General features: G+C 33.1%; 1 protein-coding gene across 17 annotated transcripts in view; it reads left to right on the top strand.

The window, feature by feature from the left end:
- The window catches only part of AGTPBP1 (ATP/GTP binding carboxypeptidase 1), a 58644-nt gene that overhangs the window by 18884 nt on the left and 17287 nt on the right, over positions 1–22473 (top strand). For all 17 annotated transcript variants that reach the window (XR_014880690.1, XR_014880689.1, XM_085214442.1 and 14 more), the window contains 18 exons: positions 199–345; positions 613–744; positions 2513–2606; positions 4051–4088; positions 5886–6094; positions 6536–6713; positions 8953–9044; positions 10141–10257; positions 10722–11431; positions 14773–14856; positions 15012–15098; positions 15189–15337; positions 16801–16888; positions 17566–17710; positions 18944–19097; positions 19823–20003; positions 21009–21138; positions 21478–21609. Coding sequence is in view for 15 of the 17 variants with exons in the window: in XM_085214442.1 (XP_085070568.1) it covers positions 199–345; positions 613–744; positions 2513–2606; positions 4051–4088; positions 5886–6094; positions 6536–6713; positions 8953–9044; positions 10141–10257; positions 10722–11431; positions 14773–14856; positions 15012–15098; positions 15189–15337; positions 16801–16888; positions 17566–17710; positions 18944–19097; positions 19823–20003; positions 21009–21138; positions 21478–21609 (2867 nt within the window). In the remaining 2 variants the exon portion in view is untranslated. The remainder of the gene's footprint in view (positions 1–198; positions 346–612; positions 745–2512; positions 2607–4050; positions 4089–5885; positions 6095–6535; positions 6714–8952; positions 9045–10140; positions 10258–10721; positions 11432–14772; positions 14857–15011; positions 15099–15188; positions 15338–16800; positions 16889–17565; positions 17711–18943; positions 19098–19822; positions 20004–21008; positions 21139–21477; positions 21610–22473) is intronic.

Genomic DNA, 22473 nt, shown 5'->3' with positions numbered 1-22473 from the left:
TTTCAAATACGCTTTCATCCATAAGTAATTTCTGTTCCTATAAGTCTAAGATAAGCATGCTTTTACTGTTATGCAGTCAGCTTTGAAGAAAATATTGCTACAAGCATTGCTATTGAAAGTCTTTCTTTCTGATAATTATAGTTTAGGTATTTAACTGTTCTTTGGCTATGACAGCCTCAAATGAATTTTGATTACCAGGTGGTGGTCAGAGAGCAAACATCTTGGTCACCAAAGGAGGGACACAGATATTGTTGCAGCTGCTTTTGAATGCAAGCAAAGAATCTCCACCAAATGAAGAATTAATGGTACTTCTTCATACCCTTCTTGCAAAAATTGGTCCAAAAGGTAACAATCAATACATTTAAGTAACTTTGCGGTTTTGTGGTGGAAACATAATAAATTTTTTTCCCTTTTTTTCTGTTGAAGCATCCATGTTCTCAGAAGTGGTTGAGGAGAAAAAAAGGAGGACTAGATTAGAGGGAAGGAAAAATTTGTAAAAATAGACATGCATAGTTAAGTTGTCACTTGCAAGAATTCACAGTTCATTTAACTTTCATATTTTAATGATAATTTCAGAACTGATTTGATTGATCTTGTATTTTTTTATGTTAGACAAAAAGATTGGCATGAAAGCGAGAATTAATGGTGCCTTGAACATAACACTGAATTTAGTGAAGCAGAATTTGCAGAACCATAGGCTAATATTGCCATGTCTTCAAGTATTAAGAGTTTATTCAACTAACTGTAAGTATTGCAGATCACTCTTTCCCTCGTGGTTTCATTTTTTTTTTAATGCAGACATGGTTAAAATATAGCATCTGAATACTTGTTTAATGTTAAATGATTTGTCACCATGTTACCCAAGAATTTGATTTTTGTACTGTCATCTTGCTTAAAGGTCTAGTGAAATCTATGAAGCATATGTATTCTTGCATATCTTTGTTTTTTTGTTCAGTGTACAGTGAGTTTAACTCATGTAATGAGTTATGTGCAACTTGAGGGCATCTCATTTGCATAAATGCTGACACTTTATGATCTGAACCAAGAATGTTGACATTGTACATGCAAAAACACTTCTATACGTGCCTATGAGTTTTTGCTTTTCACTGTATTTTTATTTTAATTCATGGCTGCTAAGTTAAATTAGGAATTTACTTCTTCTATTTAAGTTTTCCCTTATTTTCTGTGTATGTGTCCTACAGTTGAACTAATACTATTCCATAAAAGCCTAATTGATTGTTTGTATGGATAGTAGGAAGTGGTGAAAATAGAGAGGTTCTTACTCCTCTTCAAGTGTGCTGAAGATTTTTCTGTTTAACTTGAAATGGCCGTTTAACCTTTTAAATACATGTCTGAAGGTGAAAACATAATCACGTTCCTCTGAGAGAGTTGACTTGATGCCCTCTAAGATTAGCATGTAGAATTTGTAAAGACCCAGTACATTGTGTGGAAGCTTTGTTTCCTTTGAGCAGTAAAGTAATGAGGTGAAATACTTTTAAGTGGGAGAAGTTAATAGAACTAATCACATAGCTTAGCTGAAAACTTGCTTTAGCCTGAACATGGGAGTCTCTGTTTCAGATTTTGTTTAGATCATCTCTATCTTTCTGTATTTCCCACTCTTTACAAGCAGGAAAAATAGTAGTTTACTTCAGTTTACTGGGTGGCATTACATACAGTTTCTTTCTGCTTGCTACTGAATAGAGTGCTAATTTTAATTAACTTAAGAGTATTGTAGTAGTGCTGCTAATGATGATGACTTTGCAAGTTGCTTCAAGTACTGAATTCCACTAATGCAGCATTTATTATGTTGAAGTTTGCTCTCTGCTTAGTTGCGGTCGTATTATTTTGCTGTGTCTTGCTGAGCTTATTTGGCAATTTAATTCCTGTGCTTGTATAGGCTATGCAGTGTGCATTCCTTGAACAACAATCTTAGCACTATTTCTCTTAATTAGTGCCTTTCTCATTCTATTATTATTTTTCATTTTCTGAAAATCTGCATGCGGAACATTTAGTTCAGGAAAGATTAAATGGGGCAATGCTGGTTGGCATTTTTGTCTTTTACAGCAAATGCTTGACTTTCAGATACTGGTGGGTAAACCTCTCTAACCTGGTGCCAAAGGATATTATCAAATCATAGATCCTGATAGTCTCAAAATTTTACATACGGTGGTGTTCTCAATAAAATGTGGAAAATTTTTTTTCCATAAAGAAAAAATCATTTCAATGATTTATCTTAGTAACAAAGGAATCAGAAGCATGCACTAGGAATAGTTTGATTTTATCTGTAAAGCAGTAATATTTTGTTCATTATGGTTTTTTTATTTTGAAAGTTTTATAAGGATTAGGTCTGTACAGTGATTGTGTGAATACTAGTGTCAAGTTGTCATGAGAATTTTGTATTTCAGAATGTAATTGCCTGGATTTTAGTTTGAGTATATTGATTTTCTTTTGCCTTTCTTGTTATATTGTATTAAAATAGCTCTTTTTTTTTTTTTTTTTAAAACTCTTCCAGCTGTAAATGCAGTGTCCTTAGGAAAGAATGGAGTCGTTGAACTGATGTTTAAGATCATTGGACCTTTTAGTAAAAAGAACACTAGCCTTATGAAGTAAGTAATGTTTCTTTATATAGTATTTGAAGCAAACTTTACATGTGTTTTAAATTCTTTAATGAACAGGAATATTAGAGATATCAGTTGCAACTTACATTTGTGATTTAAAAAGATTTGGGAAGGAGAACTACAAATCTGACTGTTTTATCCAGTAGAGTAACACAGAATATTTTAATGTCTGGTTACAATCCACGTAAAAGAGTACGAATGTTATTTTTTTTTTTACCTCCAGTACGTCTGCAAGCAAGCTGTACATGTGCTACCTGCTATCCTGATATAAGAAATAACTGATCAGGATAATCCCATCAATTTTTGTCTGTTGAATTGGCTCCCAAATCTTCTTTGTGATTTTAGGGTGGCATTAGTGTAGGAGAATTTTGTGTACTACATCAAAGCTATTAATAAGCACCATTATCTACCAGGATAAATATAGTGTAAAAACAAATAAAATTCTTTGGGTACTTTAAAATGGTGGCATTAGGTATTTTATTCTAAACTTTTCCTTTTTTTTTGTGTGTGTGTGTGTGTGTGTGTGTGTGTGTGTGCGTGCAAGGGAATGTGGGTATGGAGAGGTTAGGATAAAACCAAGTGTTTTTATTTAGGATAAAAACAATCTTACTGAAAATAGCCTTTTCATTACATACTAGGAAGGTTTCTAAATGCATACCTGTGGGAAAACTAATTTTTTCTTTGCTTAACAAAATAATAATTTATTGTTGTTCATATTCTAACTCTGTTATGTTATCTAAAACAGATGATACTTGTGGTCAGTGGAGTATGTTTTATAAAAACAAGCACTGCCCTTTTAAGCCCCAGCTAAAATTAAACACATGAACTTACTATTCCATGATGTGAGTAATGTTGATATCCTTGTTTATGGCCTGAGTTCAGATGTGTGAAGTCTATCCTTACAAGGAGGGTAAAAATCAGTATGTAAGTTTTCTAGTTGTACATCTTGAGTTAGTTGAGACAAGATGTTTACGTGCAAAAAAACTTGTGATCTTTTACTGTAGTACAGATTGATGAGCACTACTCCCCTATATTCATAAACTGCCCATTTTGTCTGATGGTTTTCTAAAGCAGTTTCTTTTATTTTACAAAATACCTACTCTACTGCTAAGATAAAAACATGGATGTTAAAGATATCCATTGAAATATAGCTCATAAAGATTGCATTGCCACTTAATACTGTTTCTTGCAGAATGAGCCTTTATGTAGTGTTGATGTTTTAAAATTTCACCAGCAGATATAAGAAAGATGCATGATATTTTAATAAAATGAAAATTTTAAGGCCAAGTCTGTGATATAATGCAACCAGGAAAACATTTAGGTAGATGCTAAAGAAATCTGTTAGCTGTACTTTTTTTTTTTATAGCTTTGCAATGTTGTAGATGAAGTTCACTAGCTGTTTGTTGTTTGACTGTTCTTGTTATGTTGACAGGGTTGCTTTAGACACACTTGCTGCATTGCTAAAATCAAGTAAGTTTTTGACTACAAGAAACTATTTGTTTAGTTGAGATATACGTATGTGTATAAACATATAGATGTGTGCTTATATAGAAAAAATAGTAGAATTAGTACTAAGTCTGTGGCCAAAACAAAGTAATGGATATGATGTTTAAAAATAGAGTTTTATTTCCAGTCTTTGGTACTTCAGTTTTTCTTTGGTGTATATATATATTAGTTACTGTTTCTTCAGTTCTGCAGCAGAAAGGTTGCACAACTTCTATAGAATTGGTCTGGATGCAAGGTGGAGAAATAACCTTTTGTATTCATTCATCTCAGCTCTTAAGACGAGATATCTGTAGCTTATCTCATATGCATCTTCTCCATACAAATATTTGAAAATATCTATTGGATGCCAGGGGAAAATAGAGGGTTTCTTGTGTACCTTTCTGATAAACAGGATGTTAAAGAAAGCCTGTTGGTGATGTCCATGAAGTGCTACCAGGGGTAACAAAACAAAGACCTGTTCTCAGACACTGGCTGTGTCGGCTGATGGCAGTGGATAACTGACAAATGCCATCACTGTTGATTTTGCACCAGGTTATAACTGACAAGGGATTAAAAACATTCTTGCATAAAAGATACAGCATTCTTAGTTGTTCTAGTAGTTTGGTAAGAGCTCAAGCATGTTTATATTTTCAGAATACTGTTTCAGACGTACAAGAGGGAAAGACTGTGCTGCTTATTATGCAGTGCTGAATTCTCTTGGGTTTGATCAGAGTGATGATTTGGTGTTATGGATTTGTATATTTACTAATATGGGGGTTCCTCCCAGGGAAATTCAGGAAAGGAAAAATTTATGAATTTCTAGTGTGTAGAGTGCAGCTGGCCAATTCATGTGTTGTATTTGGGGTTCAAGTGTTTTTGTGAGTGATTATTGCTGCAGTACCATATGGATTACAAACAGCAGGAAGTTTGTTTTACCTGCTGTACTTACACTGTGCTTGGATACTGATAAACATTTTTTTTAAATTCGTTATCTGACATTGCCTTACAATTACCTTTCAGTGTAATCCACATTGTTATTCTGATAAGCTGTAGAAATTACATGCAGTATGATTCTGAAGAACTAATAGGGTATTGGAGTTGATCATTTAGTTAGTTTTCATTGGAGTAGTATTTCCTATGCTTGCTCTCTATAGTGATACTTAATTACATTGTATATTCTAGTTAAAGTTTTTTTTCTAGTACTTTTTTCCAAACTCACATTCCAATATGGATTTTAATTAAATGAAAAAAAAAAAATAGTTGTCTGAAAATCATTAACTTTATTTCCATTTTGGAGCAAGAATAACTAGATACTAGATTCTAGATACTAGATTCATTTTAACAATGTAGAAATACGTATGGAAACTTTCCTAATCACTTCTTTATTAGTAATATTTTGCCCATTATAAATTCTATTATACACTTTGATATGTATACTTCCAACTGTAAAAAGTAGTTAAACAAGAAGTTCTCTTCCATGGCTGATGTATGTGTGGCTTAGATTGAGTTAGTTAAAAGTTTGGCAATATTGACAATCAGGGAAGAAATAGGGCTTCTAAGAAGTGTCTCAAAAATATGGAAACACACTTGCTAGAATTTTGATTATTACTTTGATATAATGCACTGCCAAGTGTGGCTGAAGTAATACCTTTGATGAAGTAGTTCAGTACTTGTGTAAAAAAAGTCAGTTAAAAATAGAAAGGAAAGTACTGCTGAAGACGTAACGATATTGGAGTAATTGCTGAGTTTTTAATTTACTTTCCTTTTTTTTTTTTAATAAAGAAACAAATGCCAGGAGAGCAGTAGATAGAGGATACGTACACATGCTTTTAACAATTTACGTTGATTGGCACCGTCATGATAGTCGACACAGATATATGCTGATACGTAAAGGAGTTTTACAGTGCATTAAGAGTGTAACAAACATCAAATTGGGAAGAAAAGCATTCATTGATGCAAATGGGATGAAAATTCTTTACAACACTTCACAAGTAAGTTTCTCTTTTTTGTTGTTGCTGTTCTTGTTCTTTTAGTCTCTTGAGAGTTAGAAACATATTCTGACTTCGAATTTATTGTTGTTTTTTTCTGATATTCATGCTCACTCTTGAAGGCAATGGTAGTTTTCTTTATTTACCTACAGCAGAAGTAAAGGATACAGGATGAAATTTATATTTACTGTTACTCAGATACGATTATTTCTGGGAGGATGTCTTGATTTTATTTGTTTTAAAAAGGATTCTTCATTTTTAAGTCTGCATTTTAAAAAGATGAATCTGAGTTAACAGAAATTCTCCTTCAAAGGAGGCACATAGATATTTTTAAGTTAATTTCTAGTAAAATATTTTAGCTGTTAGGATTGGATTTTAGAAACTAATGCAATTTGACTACTGGTTTGTGAGATGCTCATTTCTTCATTATTTTTCTTTTAATAGGAGTGCCTTGCAGTAAGAACTCTTGATCCACTTGTCAACACATCCAGCCTAATAATGAGAAAATGTTTTCCTAAAAACCGTCTTCCTTTACCAACTATTAAAAGTGCTTTTCACTTCCAACTCCCAATTATTCCTTCCAGTGGTCCTGTGGCTCAAATGTACAGTTTGCCTCCGGATGGTATGGTAATTTTGTAATGTTTTTCCTTTGAAAATGTCTAAAGCTACCATTTGCAAGATGTAATCAACTGAAGTTATTTGTGATTTTTAACTGCTAAAACCTGGGCTCTGGTGAGATTCTTCTCTGCTAACAAAGATTCTCTGGCTGTTAGTGTGGAGCAGCAATTTCTAATGTTAGCCTTTAAGTGATGACAGTTTTGTCTATGCATATTTGGTCATGTTTCTGGAGATACATAAAAATAGGAAATAAAATGTGATCAAAATTTAAAATGTTCATCAAGCTTTGAAGTGTCAAACATGAACTGTATGTATTCATTTCTGACCTTACATAGACTCTTTTTAACTTATCATATATATTCATCATTGTGAAATGTAATATAGTATGCTTCTTGTTTTGTAGAAATGTGTATGCCCTAATTTATTATTTATTCTGATAAACTGGAACAAAGTATTGATTTTAAATCATTGTGGTTCTCCCTTCTTTTACATGATGAGAAAATTAGAGCTGCTTTCTTGAACTGCTGCAGTCTTCTAGGCATCACTCATCTATAAAATGTTTGCATGGTGCCTTGAAGGAATTACGTTCACCCTATTGTGCTTACCTCTTGTTATTTTTGGGTAGTTAATGTTTAGTGCATTTTCAGATACAGGAAAACAGTTTAGTAAATAATGAAGTTGCTGTGGGGAAGTTACTCCAAAATAAAGAGGTGAAGTTAGAATAAAGAGGTTTTTAGTGTTTTCTTATTGACAGTATTTTCTAAAACAAAGTGTGATAACACTGTGAAAGAAGACGAATATTTATTCCGGGTTTGTATAGGAATGACTCAGGCAAGTGTTTAGAGTTTTGCTTTCAGAATAGGAAGTGATCTAGAACTGTTGTAAAATCCACAGAAGTTATGTTTTGGTACATACAGTAACTTCTCTTGAAGATCTGTTTTCGGTTGCAGTAGACTTGATATTTTACTTGATGGGCTTGAAATCTGTAACCAAAGGATTGGAAAACTTGTAGAAGTAGGATTCACAGAGTTATTTCTTTTCTTTTTCCTTTTTTTTTTTTCTTTTTTTTTTTTTTAAGAAAACTTCTGTGTTAAAAAATGCTTTACATTGTTTACATTTACACACATTAAGTGCATTACAGAATTTTGGAGAGTATGGCTTTGAGTTTATTAAAAATATAATTTTGTATAGTCAGCATTGTAAAAGCAAATACATTACCTTAATAAATCAATATAATTTGTAAACCTCTAAGTGAGCTTTTTACCGGGAGTCAGCAGATTTCCTACATGGAAAACACTCATTAATAAAAAGAAAAAAAACTTTAAAAACCACCAACCCAAAAAATGTCTAGAAAAAGATGAAATTTACCTCTTGTAAGTGACACATCTGTGAATATAACTAGGTAATGTTAGAGAGCCTGATGCTCTTTTGTCCCGTGTAAACAATTATGTTATTTCCCTTGTTTTCTTTAGTTTATGAGGGATGAAGTTGTAGGTCCTTCAGTGTCTAGGTCCTTTAGTCTCTAAGTAAGTTAGAAATTGATCATTAGAGTATAAATAATTTCATCTGTTTAGAATGTAACATCTTGCTGTATTTTTAGGGAGTAAGGTTTAGTTCCCAGCCTTTGTTACGCAGGTGCAGTGACCACTCACCTTCAGTATTTTCCTTGCTGGTTTCCAGTGATAAGTTTTTTACTTTTCTTTAGTTAGTATTAGATTCTTCTGGGCTTGTCTAAAATTGTGTACAGGGCACTTTGTACCACACTGTCAATTGGTTAGTACCAACTGACATGACTGAAAGGTGCTAAGAACCTCAGATTTTTTTGGACATGCTCATAAGTACTGGGAAAAGGCTTCAGAGTCATCTTGTTTTGTGCTGAGCTCATGCCATATGTCTGCACTGTAAAATAATTCGAAAGGTCATGTACTGTTTTATGTTTTTGGGGGGGAAACTCTTTTTTGGTTTTGCTTTAAGCCAAAGATCTTTGTTCTGACTTAAACTGGAATGAAATGTCCTAAGTTGAGTCTGCAGAATTATCATACAAACATTTTGTTGGTGTTGGGTTTTTTTTGTTTTGTTTTTTAAATCTAGTGATAATGATTAATATTTGCAAGGCTTTATGGGACCTGATGACTTTTTAAAATCAACTGATAACTAGAAAAGGAAAAAAAAAAGACCTTTTTTCAAGCATATTTATTGGTTTAAATGTGTAATCTGCCTTACAAAATCTTTTCACATTGTAGTGGATGATGTGGTAGATGAAAGTGATGACAACGATGATGCTGAAACAGAATCAGAAATTGAAACTGAAGATGACAAGGACCAAAATTTTAAGGTTGGTATGAGACAAAACTAATGGGCATAAGGGAGGTATCACATTTTGTTATTATTACTTTTAAATTTTTTTAATTGTTTATACAGCCATAGATTTACATACTGTGATAATGTTGAGAAGGTTTTCAGGGCAATTTCTGAAATTAAAATATGTGCTGAAACTTGGAGTTTCCTTGAAAATGTCAACCTTTGCTGCTCAATTTGCCTCAAGATTTTTTTTTAAACATATTTCCTCCACACTTAATATGACTTGAGTACAGTAGAGCAAAACACTGCAAAAAGTGCATGTGAACCCTGCAGCATTCTTTGCAGGTGCAAGACACTGCAAGTCTTTTTGCAGCATTCTGCTTTCTACTTGTATATCTCGTAGCCCTTGCTTTACAGTTACCTACACAGTACAATTTGTAAGAGATGCTCTAAGTTTTTCCCTTATTCTGGAATGAGATTGACTAAGTCAGTGCTTCAGTAAGGTAACTGAAGTTCAGCCAGCTGTAGAGATAGAGATTTAATCTCACACTGCTTTATGCTTTTGGAAGGGCTTTTTCTTCTCCCCCTGTTCCAATAAGGACATGAGCGGATGCTCATTCAGAACAGTCTTATTCTACATTTTTATGTTATGTATATTCAGGAGTTGATTGAATTATCTGTCTATGGGCTGCAATGACAACTTCTATTCAAGGCAGTCATGAGATGTTGTAAGGAGTATTTTCCTCAATTTATACGTTTGTCACTGCAAGTCAGATGAAATCTTCACATTTTTCAGGTTTGTCAGGTTAGGTTAGGTGTAGATCTCATGTAAAGTGTAGTCTGTGCATAATACATTTGGATGAAAGCAAGTTTGTTTTGTTTATGATGTTTCTACCGAAATAGAGATCTGGACATACTAAAATGAAGCTGCTTTTAAAGTCTTACGATGAAATGCACAGTTCAACTAATTTTAAAATAGTGATATCACACTCTTAAAGCATGGCCTTGAAGGAAGAAAAAACTGAGTAACGCTTTTTTTTTTTTTTTACTAATATTACTAATATTACACTAATAGTTTAGACATTTATTAATCCTAGAAGCAAGATTAATTTGTTCTCTTTATTTTTCAGAATGATGATATTGAAACTGATATTAATAAACTGAAACCTAGACAGGAACTGGGGCGACCCTTAGAAGATCTGAAAATGTATGAGCAATTTTTCCCAGAACTTACTGAGAACTTTCAGGTAAAGTACATAATTCTCAGTGCAGGCTTTACTGTGAGGAACTTGAATCTGAATGCTTTTTGTTTGTTTGTTTGTTTGTTTGTTTTAGTGGAGAGCTACTCCAGTTGAAAAAGGGAGAGACAGTTTGTAGCTCTAGAGCTATGCATGGGGAGACTATATAGTGAGTTATTTAGCTTAATGTTCTGTGTTACTTTATTCTGACTGAGAAAAGGATTGTGGGCAGATAGAAAACTGTTTATCCAATGTCTGATTATTGCACACAGCAGATAGTAAAATAAGAAGGAAGGACATGAGATGTTTTTGATGAAGATAAATAATGTCTTGTATGTCCTTAATGTACTGTGCCCCTTTGACATTAGCTAGTTGTAATATCTGGTGAATGGTATTGACTTGATAAATTTGTTTCTGATAAATTGCTTGTCTATTTTTTTAACATATTTTTAAAATTTCTTTTATATTTTAAGGAATGTGATTTAGTTTCCAAGGAACCAAAGCCTTTTGTACCTGATGCAAATCTGGGTGGACCTATTGTGGTTCCTACAGCAGGAGAGGAATTCTTAGCTGAAACAAATCCATCAGTGATAGGAATTTCTTTGAAGGAGAGCAATCCATTACTGACAGAGGAGTACAATAGAAGGCCAGCTTTCCTGGAATTACCAAAGAAAGATAGTATCAAAGACAATAGCTTACTTCGGCAAAATATTCAAAGGAATATGCTTCCATCATGCCAGTGTCTAAGCCAAGAAATTGTGAAAGGCTTGGACAGAATCAGTCTGCAAAACACTGCAGAAAATGATCAGTATTATGCTACAGAGTGTGTTGTAAAAAAAGAAAACAAAACTAGCCTTACCCCACTTGCTTGTAGTAAAACTTGTGAACATGTTTCACCCTGTGGAAGTAGCCTTTTTGAAGGATCATCTGTCCATCTTGGGAAATTCTGCTGCACTGGAGTGGAATCTGAGGAGGAGGATTCCAAATCTAGTTCATCAGAGGAACAAGTGATGCTTGAGGTTTCTGATGTATCTCCTGTTCATGACTGCGATCTTTATATTGAAATGGTGAAAACCACAAAATCTATTCCTGAATATTCAGAAGTGGCCTATCCAGATTATTTTGGACATATTCCACCCCCCTTTAAGGAGCCTATCTTGGAAAGGCCTTATGGAGTGCAAAGGTAAGTTACAGTACTTCTTTTGTTGTCATTATCTTCCTTGAAAAAATATTCCTTAGGCTGAGATTAACAGGTGTGTATACAGTTTTCACTTTTGTATCTAAAACTACTTTCAGTGGGGAAAAAAACAAAGAAAGTTAAGTAAGTAGACATTAATCAGTGCAAAGTCAACAACAACAGAGTCTTTAATTTATAATTCTAATTCAGTAGTTACAATTGCTAAATACTGTTTACTTTGTAATCTTCCTTTCTGTGCCCCTTTCACACTCTCATCCAGATCTTGTAGTTTGTATTTAAAAACAATTAAAAAAAACAACAACAACCCAAACTCAAAAAATTCCACATTTTAATACTTCAGAATCAGAAGGTGAACGCTAGAGGTGTCGTGCTTTCTAGCTTGTGTTTAACTACATAATATCATATTTAGGAAGGAATTGTGTTGTATTTTAAAAATAAACCAAGAACTCTGTAGCCATGAAGGCGTATTGACAGTCTTAGCTCTTTTTCTTGAAGGTTTTTCTGTGTTGTCTGTAAGTTAAGTATGAAGTCTAATGTATGTGAATGCAATTCCTTCTCTTTGTCATCCTTATGGAGGAGCTGGAGGAAGCACTAAAGTAACTATACACTAACCTGTTGTGTTCAGGGTTAGTATTTTTGGAAAGAGACACCTGAGTGTTCCCTTCAGGTCTTACCAAATATAGGCCATTTAATAGTTGAAAGATACTTTAGTTCTTCTCTTTCCTGTGATAAAAAAGTTTTTTTTTTTTTTTTGTTTTTTTTTTTGTTTTTTTTAAAGCAAACTGCAGTGGGAAAATTATTCTGTTAATACTTTCAAGTTTTTTTTTAATGTCTGCAATGGGGCAAAATTTTGTGCTGAGGATGCAGTTTTTGTTAGATCTGCAGAAAGAGTAAACATGTCAACACAACTGTGGTGAATGTGACTGGAAAGAGCAATTTGCAGAGATGGTATGAAGAGCTGGCTCATATGCATAGGACTATATTACTGTAAAGTCACAGTAGCATTTTTGCAAAACATGATAGCAGATCTTGCCACTTGCTTCATTATTAGGTTGAAAGCTTTCAGCTTTTTACCTGTAAATTGAACCATTTATGTGAGATTTATCGTATTTACATTTATCTATTGATGAAGTGATGAGTGTATTTAAAACTAAGCTATGTAATTAAAATGATTTATCTGATTTTTAAGCATGTTGTAAAATCGAACTTTCTAGTGAAATGACTGAGAAACTTGAAACTCTAATGACATAATATATAACTGCTATAGGAAGTACTGTTCCATGTAGGAAAAAAATCTTCTCTAACTGCTTATCTTTAAGCTAGATTAAGTTGTCTGGGAACAAGATAGGTGATTTCTGACTCAAGATGAAGATCTACATTTTAAGAAAATCTTGCAAATTTTCATGTAGTTTTTTTATACTTTATCATTCTGAATTTTTTCTGAGCATCCCTCTATTGACTGAAATCTCTAAAATCAAATATAATTTGTCAATCCAATGCTCATTCTTCTTAGAAATAAATTTCTATATTAAACTCTGTATTTTGACCAACAAACCTACTTGTGTGATTATATAAGCTGATCTCTAAACCACGAGTGTAGTTGTAGACTATATTTTATTTTTGCTTTAAAGTGCTTTATTTTTGCTGAATTGTGTTATCTGTGTTGAAAGTATACTTATAGCTCGCTTATGGAACAAAAATAGAAATCTCATATAATAATGCTAAGCTTGAATAAAAAATTTTGTGTCAACTTTTTCAGGTATGCTCTTCTAAGAATTCAGTTTTCTACAAATGACTCAGTCTTGTTATTGCAAGTGTAGCAAGTTTCTTAGAAGGGAAGCTTTAAAAAGGACCTAACATTGAGTTTGGAAGAGGACGCAGAGAAGCTTTAAAATCATCTGCAGTGGTTGTGTCTAAATGCTTTTGGCAGTCAGTTATATTTCTGTTCTCTTTACTAAAAGCGATAGTTACTGATTATCAGCTAAGTTTTCTTTAGAAAGCAATCAGCTTTAATTCTCTATGGGTTAGAGATTAAATACCTACTTTTTTGTTGTTCTTTAAAGTTTTAGGGATTTTCACTGAGCACTACTATTTTCTAATCATTTGACTCTTTAAAACATAAATCAGGATCAGTAGAGGACTGACGTATAAACACAGAGCTTTTGACTTGCATATTTTTTCATTCAATTATTTTAAAATAGCTTTTCTTTTGACTTTTTGGTGCCTATATGTTTTTCTTTTTGTATATATCTTAGATACTATTTCTTCCTTCTTTTTGATATTTGAATGTCTGTTATTCATAAATTGATTTCTTCCTGGCAAAACTCCTTTGATAGTAGGAATCATTATTTACTGTTTAAAATTGAAGCATATTGAGAGCTAATGATTTGTGTAAGATCAGAAATCTGTATGTCTGCCCTGAACTGAACCTGCTGTGATAGATTTTGGCAAGTCAGCATTTTTGTCATTATGACAGTATATTGGACTTGTGTCTTGCTTACTTTTCTCTTAATTTCGTGAAGTGCAAGAGTTCTCCACTTATCACTCTTTTTAACTTACCTCAACAATATTTAGTTTAACTAAATGGAGAATTTCCAACCTGAACATACTTTACAGCTCTGTTTCTGTATTCTTCATTGTTAATCTGCCTCCTTTTCTTCTTATTGCAGGTGCTGTGCAAGCTTTCCCACACAGCTCTGCTACTATATTTCATTCTTGAACTGCAAACATTCTTACTTTCCCAAGCCAGGACCTAGATACTGCCAGTTGTGCAATGGTTTTATGATCTGGATAAACATACACCTGACATTTGATTGACATCACCAAATTCATTCTTATTTGTTACCTAATCGATAAATGAACATAGATCTCCAGAGGTGAAACGCTAGTGCATTAACACGCTCACTGCACGACATACTATGTAAAACTAAATTTTAGTTATGATAGGACTCCAGTAAGTTACTAATATTATGAAGTGCTGTCCTAGATTAAAGCATTAACATAAATAATATTTGAGTAATTCCTGCTTCTACTATAAATTAGGAAGTGGTGCTTTTTTTTTTTTCATAAGGTACAACTCAGTTGTGTGCATGAAAACTCAATTGTCTTGCATACATAAAATCAGTCAGCTGTGAATGCAGGTTTTTAAAATTAAGAACACTGCAGCTTGTGCACATAAACGGGATTGAGGCTCAGGTCTCTTATGAAATCTGTCTCACTGTCTTCATGTTAATTTCTTTCAGTTTTCTTTGTTGTATGAGGTAATTTCTCTTTTGTAATTGGAAACAGAATGCAACGATTTGAATGAGAATCTCCTTTTACTTTAGGACAAAAATATCTCAAGACATTGAAAGACTAATTCATCAAAATGATATTATAGACAGAGTTGTGTATGACCTCGACAATTCCAGGTAAGTTTTTACCCTGCTGAAAACAGTACTTAAGGAAGAACAGTATTTATGGAAAGACTTAAAATAATTATCAAGTATGAACTAAAAATTAACTTTATGAGTTTGTTTTAGTCAAATCTGTTTTATTTATCTTTTTTTTTTTTTTGTACCCTTAGTTGTTCAGTACCTGAAGAAGTGGATGTTTTAAAGTTTAATTCCAAATTTGAGTCTGGAAACCTGCGCAAAGTCATTCAGATTAGAAAGTAAGATATTTCAGCTATTCTTTTTATGTGCAAGACCTTTCATTTTTTATTTTTTTAAAAAAAGATTTATTTGTTTTTGTTAATCTTTAGAAACGAGTATGATCTAATTCTGAACTCAGATATAAATAGCAATCATTATCATCAATGGTTTTACTTTGAAGTCAGTGGAATGAAAACAGGCATTGGTTACCGGTTTAACATCATCAACTGTGAAAAGTCAAACAGTCAGTTTAACTACGGTAAGATATATTTCCCATACTTTGAGAAGAAGCATGTAGAAAAATATCTGTATTAGACAGCACAGCTGCTCCATTGCTCCTCTCCCCTTAATCCTCCTGGGAATTGGTACATTCATGTTTTCTTACTGATCATATTTTTTAAACAGAAGTACTAGGAAATATTTTGACAAATATCCATTAAAAAGAAAAAAAGGGTATCTGAGAACACCAGCCATCATTTTCTAAAATAACTTCTTGTTGTGAGAGAGGCCAAAGCAAAACAATTCTCCTGGTGGCTGCGGCTACAGTGTGTCGTAAAATCCTTGTGGGAATGACACCAGTGAGGCCTGTTGACCAGCACAGGTAGAGAATGACAGCTAATATATTAAAACCACCTGAAAAGAGGTATATTTTAAGAAGTGAAAATAGATGAAGACCATCTCAGAGTTGTCTAATTGATAGGAAGAGAGAGTCACACTTGAAAAGGAAAGGCAAATCTCCTTTGAACTACTGGGCCTTGTGTGACTTCTGGAATCTCTAGCTCTCCGTGCTTTATGCCTCTTCCAAAAGTTTGCTTGGTATGCCTTTATTCCAGTTTTCTGTATAAGAGAGGCTGTCATTCAGTGTAAAAACTTACTTTGTGTTTTTTTTTTCTTTCTGGATATTCTGAAATTTTTCCTTTTAATACTTTAAGAAGGATGATGCCCTCCCACACATCCTCAAACTCTTGGAATAGATTAACAAAATATTCTTTGTCATAATTTACAGTTCACATTGATAAAGGCTCCAAGAATGACCAGATAGCAAAATGTTTTTAAATTAATTACTAATCTTCACCACTTACCTTAGATATTCATTCATATGTTGCGTACACATACTTGATAGTTACTTTTGCTTTTTATTAAGTACAATGAATCAGTCAATATGTCTATATCAATAATTAACTAAGAAGTAAAAACTATTCAATTAATATGTGGATTTTTCTCCTCCAGCTTGATCTCAGATATTCAATTTAACTATACTCTCTGAAAAATATAAACTGCTACTTTAAAAAAAAAAAAAAAAGACATTATAGCTCTGAAACGATGAGTCACTTTTACAGCTACCCATGTGAATGGATTATAGTCTCTATTTTTTGTACTCTCTTTGAAGCCTTTTTGTAGTGGTGAGTTGAATGAAGTGAGACCCAAGATTCTCCTAGATTACTGTTTGTGCTAAACACAGTTTTCCTTTATTCATTTCATTTTCATCTTGTGTATGTCTATTTTTTTTTTATTTGCTATGTTTTGAAACATAGGAAGTGATGAGGAAGGACAGTCTCCATCACCTACTTTAAAGAGTGTATAATATATAAATATTTGTATGAATATAATCTGTTAATAAATGAGCATAGCTAGTTTGTAGACTTATGTAAAAATGCTGATGTGGTCTGTTTGATCTTGTTGAAGGTTAAGCATTAAAATGAGATGCATTTTTCCTTTAAGGTATGCAGCCACTTATGTATTCTGTTCAGGAAGCACTAAATTCTCGACCCTCTTGGACTCGTGTTGGGGCAGATATTTGTTACTATAAGTAAGTATGCCCATCAAACATACAACAACACTTCTACTTTTAAGATTAGTATAGCTAGAATTTTTGATGAAAAATGTTTACTTCTGATTTTTGATGATTATATTTTAGCAGTTTGGTTTTGAATACATTTTTATTTCTCAGATACTATGGAGCGTAACTACCATGAACAGAATATATAGAATCTTGTTTTATTTTTTTTTTTAGCACACAGTTAATGCTTAAGTAGTTCATCTTTCGTCAGATATTGCCTATTATTCTAGAGAACCTGTTTATGAAATGCACACATACACACTTAAACATTAATGGTGATATCCAGTAGTATTGACTAAGTGGTATTTGTGTTTTGTCTTTGTTTTACATGGTGCAGTCATTCTAGAATAATCCTAAAAAACATAGGACAAGAAGATATAGCATTTAATTTTGCAACCTTTCTTGGTTAACAGTTGTTTGCTTCTTTTTGTTTGTTTGTGTATTCATAACTTCCTAATATGATATATGTGTATTCCTGCTATCGTGAAATTTCTTTCCAGATTGTGGGAAGTAGTAGATTTAACCTGGATAAACAAAGAAGAGAAATAAAATCCCTTAAAGTTTTATTCCCCTTACAGTGTATGTTCAGAAATAATCAATGATAATGAGTAGTATTCTTGTGTTTATTATCTTAATTGTACTCTCAGGAATCATTTTTCAAGAAGTTCGATTGCTGCTGGGGGTCAGAAAGGAAAATCTTATTACACAATTACATTTACAGTGACTTTTCAACATAAAGATGATGTCTGCTACTTTGCTTACCATTATCCATATACGTATTCAACACTGAAGGTGAGAAGATCGTGATGTATTAATAAATATCTATATTTTTGGAGAATGTGATATATGAGCATTCATTAGTGAATTTTTACTTCTTTCTGTAAAGTTCAAAATGCTGAGAGATTAAAATTGAGAATGTTCATAAAACATTACTATTTAGACTGGCAAGGAGTGAGGGTTTTTCTAAGGAACAATAGCTGGGAAAATTTTTTTTAAAAATGTATTACTTCGAAAGGTTTTCCTGAGAATAATAAATCATAGTTGATTGGAAAACTATACAGAATCCAATGAGGGACTCAAGCATCTCTGCCCAGATTTGGCTGCAGATGACCTGTTTGCACTTTGAATCAGTAATATCAAAGCTGAGTGCGTAATCCTGTGAGAGACAAACAGGCAGCAGCCACCCACCCACCAGCATGGAACAGACTGGCACTCACATATAACATTCTACCAAAACTTGCCTATATCCCAAGTGTGGACACTCAAATCCCTTTCCTTCTCTTGAGCTGGTAAAGATTGCTGTAGCAGTGCTGACATCCTCCTTCACTAGATTCACAAGCATACATACATTTGCCACCCGTGCAATATTCTGGGGTTCTGGTCCCTCTTGCCCACTGTACAGACCTTCTACTTGGAGGCTAGTGCAGCTGGATGCTTTCTAGCACATGAACGCACACCCCATCACCACTGCAGTTCCTTCCAGCTACCAACGTGTGTGCCTGCCCACGTGATCACCCTGCTTACACTGGGTACTGAAACTCAGTGGCTAGTATAGCTAGCACTTGCTGAAGCTTTGCCTGTAGTTTTCTGCCTGATCAGTTAGTGCCTGGAGACAATTGATCATTGACATTGCTTGTGTTATATCTTGTATTCCCTGTTTATCTCTTTTGTTCCTGATTTTTGGGTCAAGTTTTATTTGTTATCTTCTTCTGCCCTGGAAACGTCTTCAATCAGGTAACTTAAATAAAGCAGATGTGCTCACCTTCCATATACCCTTATAGTATCATCTAGAAGAAAAAGAAAGGCTTATTCTCTGTGCCTTCTTCCTCAAAACAGTTGAAGAAACAGGCTACATAAAGAAAAGTATTCAGTTTGTTAGATATAGAGAGCGTGGTATTTGATGTTCAGAGTTATAATGGAAACGTTAACATTGTTTACAAAGATGAAAAAAACAGGACATTGAATAGGCTGTCATAAATGATTGCAGAAGATTTGATTTTTTTTTTCATTGTATTTCTGATGAAGATGCATCTTCAGAAGTTGGAATCTATGCACAACCCTCAACAGATATATTTTCGACAAGATGCTCTCTGTGAGACTCTGGCTGGCAACACGTGTCCTGTAGTCACTATTACAGCCATGCCAGAATCGAATTACTATGAACATATCTGTCAATTCAGTAAGTATGATTTTTCTTTCTCAGCAACTGAAAATAATGTAGAAAATTAAAAAAAAAAATTGAGTATTAACTATTGAGCACTGTAAAAATAATAATGTAAAAAAACCCCTAACATTAATGAAATCACATGAAAGGGGGTTAACATCCAACATTAGTTTTATATTTAAAAATTCTTGTGGTAGTCCGATAAGAATATTTATAAGTGTCTTCTTTCAAGTATTAAATCAGTTGATAGATGTTTTTTGCATGTAACATTTTGCAGTCAACCCTCTTTCGAAAGGAGTATGTCAGTTTTGAGTTATTTTTTTTTCCAAAAGTTCAAAATATTTGCTTGTCAAAAAGACAATATTTATTGGAGCCAAATCTATAGTTATATCTAAGCTATTTTTAATTTGAATTGAACTTGCTTAGCATTCCTGAAACTTTTATTTTCTGCTGGAGAAAAAAAGAAAAAAAACATCAAACTTATTGTACCATAATCACCAGGTCGAGCTAATTATGCTCATGTCTTGAATTGAATTTAAAGCTGTATTGTGAGAATTCAACAATTAGCAGTCCATATAGCAAAATTCTGGCAAACATTCTCCATTTATTTGAATATTCTGAAAAAAAACTTCTAAATAATCTATTTCACACAGTAATAAATGAAGCAGACTACTGCCTGTTTTCAGTTAACAGGGTGCTTAATTATCTTGTTTTGCAACTTTTCTGCATGCTTCTTTTAGGGAATCGTCCTTATATTTTCCTATCTGCTCGCGTACATCCTGGAGAAACTAACTCAAGCTGGGTTATGAAAGGAACACTGGAGTATCTTATGAGTAATAACCCAAGTGCCCAAAGTTTGCGAGAATCTTACATTTTCAAAATTATTCCCATGCTCAATCCAGATGGTGTCATCAATGGGAAGTAAGCATAAGTTTTTACTCACAAATATTTAACCTGTAATACTTAGTCTTTGCACCTGTAATTTAAAAGTTAAATATCTAAATTATCCCCTATGCCATGCAATATTTAATTAACAAGAAAATCACAAGATTGCTAGACTTCACTTTTCAATTTTTGTTTCCCCTTTTTTGGCTTAAGAGGCAGGTGCAGTTGTCTCATGAATTCAAAGATTTTAAAAAGTATTTTCAGTTATTTATGGGTAATAGCCATCTCTCAATGATTTGAAATTAGTTTAATTGTCTCTCATGGTCAGACTGGTTATAGATTTGAATGCAACCTGTCCTTATATAGGAAAAAGCATGAATATAACTAAACATTTGAAATTAAATAATTCAGACTGTAATTGAAAATCTAACACAAAGTCAGCGGAGGAATCTGTCCCATCAGATATAATGTAAATATAGATATACCTTAGATAACTGTAGAAATATAGATACCTGCTATCTGAGAAGTTATTGGTGAAAGTTTGCTGAATACAGAGATGATCTTTGTTTGCCTTTTTTTTTTGTTCGTTTTCTTCTTGTTCTCTTAGTAGCAAGTTGTTTCCTAATCACTTCAAGATACAAGTCTTAGATATCTGATTGAGATTATTTTTGTGACAGAAGCCAGTGAACCAGAGCTGTAAAGATACCATGTATTTGAAATTAATTACTTTGAACTAGCATTTAAGTAGAATCACAAGGCTTCAGTTTCATCAATGTGCAGGCAAGATTACAATAGACTTCATATAAGAAGTAATTTATTTTTAGATTTTCTGTAACATAACTTGAAAGGAAAAACAAAAATACCTCAAACTTTTTTATTAATTGCAATGTCAGAAAACTGAAAATTGTTTCTTACCAAACTCTTCCAGAAAAGTTTGTAGTGATAAAGAAAACTTGAGGTAAGAAAGGAGTCTTACTGAAAAGTAACAAGGTAATACAAATACAGTACAACTTGTGTTTTTCATCCCCCACTCCCTAATAGCCACCGTTGCTCTTTAAGTGGAGAAGATTTAAACAGACAGTGGCAAAATCCAAATCCAGATCTGCATCCCACAATTTACCATGCTAAAGGCTTACTGCAATATCTGGCTGCTATAAAGCGTTTACCTCTGGTGAGTATATCTGCATAAGCAATCTCAGAATCTTTCAAATTTTGTCTGTATAGCTGTTCTGTTAAATAAGCACTTTAATAGGATTTTGTATGCTGTATCAAACTTTAAAAATTGCCTTAGTGAACTAGTCTTCTGGCAACTTTTAAGTCTGAATCTGTTTTTGTTGCTAGAGAGTCAAATGTTTCTTAGGAACCTTTTCTTCACAATGTGAATGTATATGAGGAATTTTGTTCCTAATTTTTTGAAACATTCAACAGTGAAAATATAAATGCAATAAAAGGATAAAGATTTTTAAATTTGACGTTCCTTGTCTTTATTTTGATGTGTGATTAATTGCAGGTTTACTGCGATTATCATGGTCACTCTCGTAAAAAGAATGTATTCATGTATGGCTGCAGCATCAAAGAGACAATGTGGCACACAAATGTTAACACTACCTCTTGTGATCTAATGGAAGACCCTGGTTACAGAGTAAGTCTGACACTCATACCTTTGTCAATTGTCATGAATTTGGAATATACTTTTCACATAATTTCCTAATTTTAATCTGGTTACACAGAGACTTCACAGTATCAGACTTATCTAGAATTATTTCTTTTTAGTCCATCCATATGTCAAAATATTTTGGCAGCTTTAAATATCATTTTTATGCTAATACAGGGTTTATTGTTAGCAAAATACTTCATTTGTTTACTTTTAATTAGCATTATGTGCTTTTTCTGCTCAATACCATCTAGCAAATGCATGAAAAAATATTCTTTCATGTATTTATAGTAAGTAAGTTTAAAAAGAAAAAAAAAGAATAATTTAAGTATGGCAAATACTAATACAGCATTAAGAAAACATGCAAAATACAGAAATCCTTATTTTTGTGTAAGGAAAGAGGCAAGATTTGTGTTGAAAGCATACAGTTACGGCACATGCCCCTAATATGTAAACATAATCAACTCATAGAAGTAACATCTCTTGAATGGTATAAGTTTTTAGTAATTCCTAAAATAAGATTCAAGGAATTATGTGATAATTTTCTTCTGCATAGCTCCATTGCCGCCTTGTGGCAGCTGCAAATGTGTACAACTAAAAGTGTCCAAAACACTTAAAGTTTTCTGAGGAGATGCAAACAGAAAGGACATACAGGTGTTGTGATAGTTGGAGGCTTTCCTGGGTACAGCAGTCATGAACTGATAAGAGTTCTAGATCTTCAGTGAAGTAAAGAAAATGGTTCACAGAAATGCTACATTGGATTTCCAGATGGCAGAGTTCGGCCTAATTTGAGACCTGTTTGCTAGAATCCCTTTCAGAGTAGTACTGAATGGCAAAGGAGTCCTGAAAGGC

This window comes from Meleagris gallopavo, chromosome Z, assembly GCF_905368555.1.
Source record: "Meleagris gallopavo chromosome Z, MGAL_WU_HG_1.1, whole genome shotgun sequence".
Lineage (NCBI taxonomy): Eukaryota > Metazoa > Chordata > Aves > Galliformes > Phasianidae > Meleagris > Meleagris gallopavo.
The sequence above is the reverse complement of the archived record's forward strand: the minus strand, read 5'-3'. Positions and strand labels throughout refer to the sequence as shown.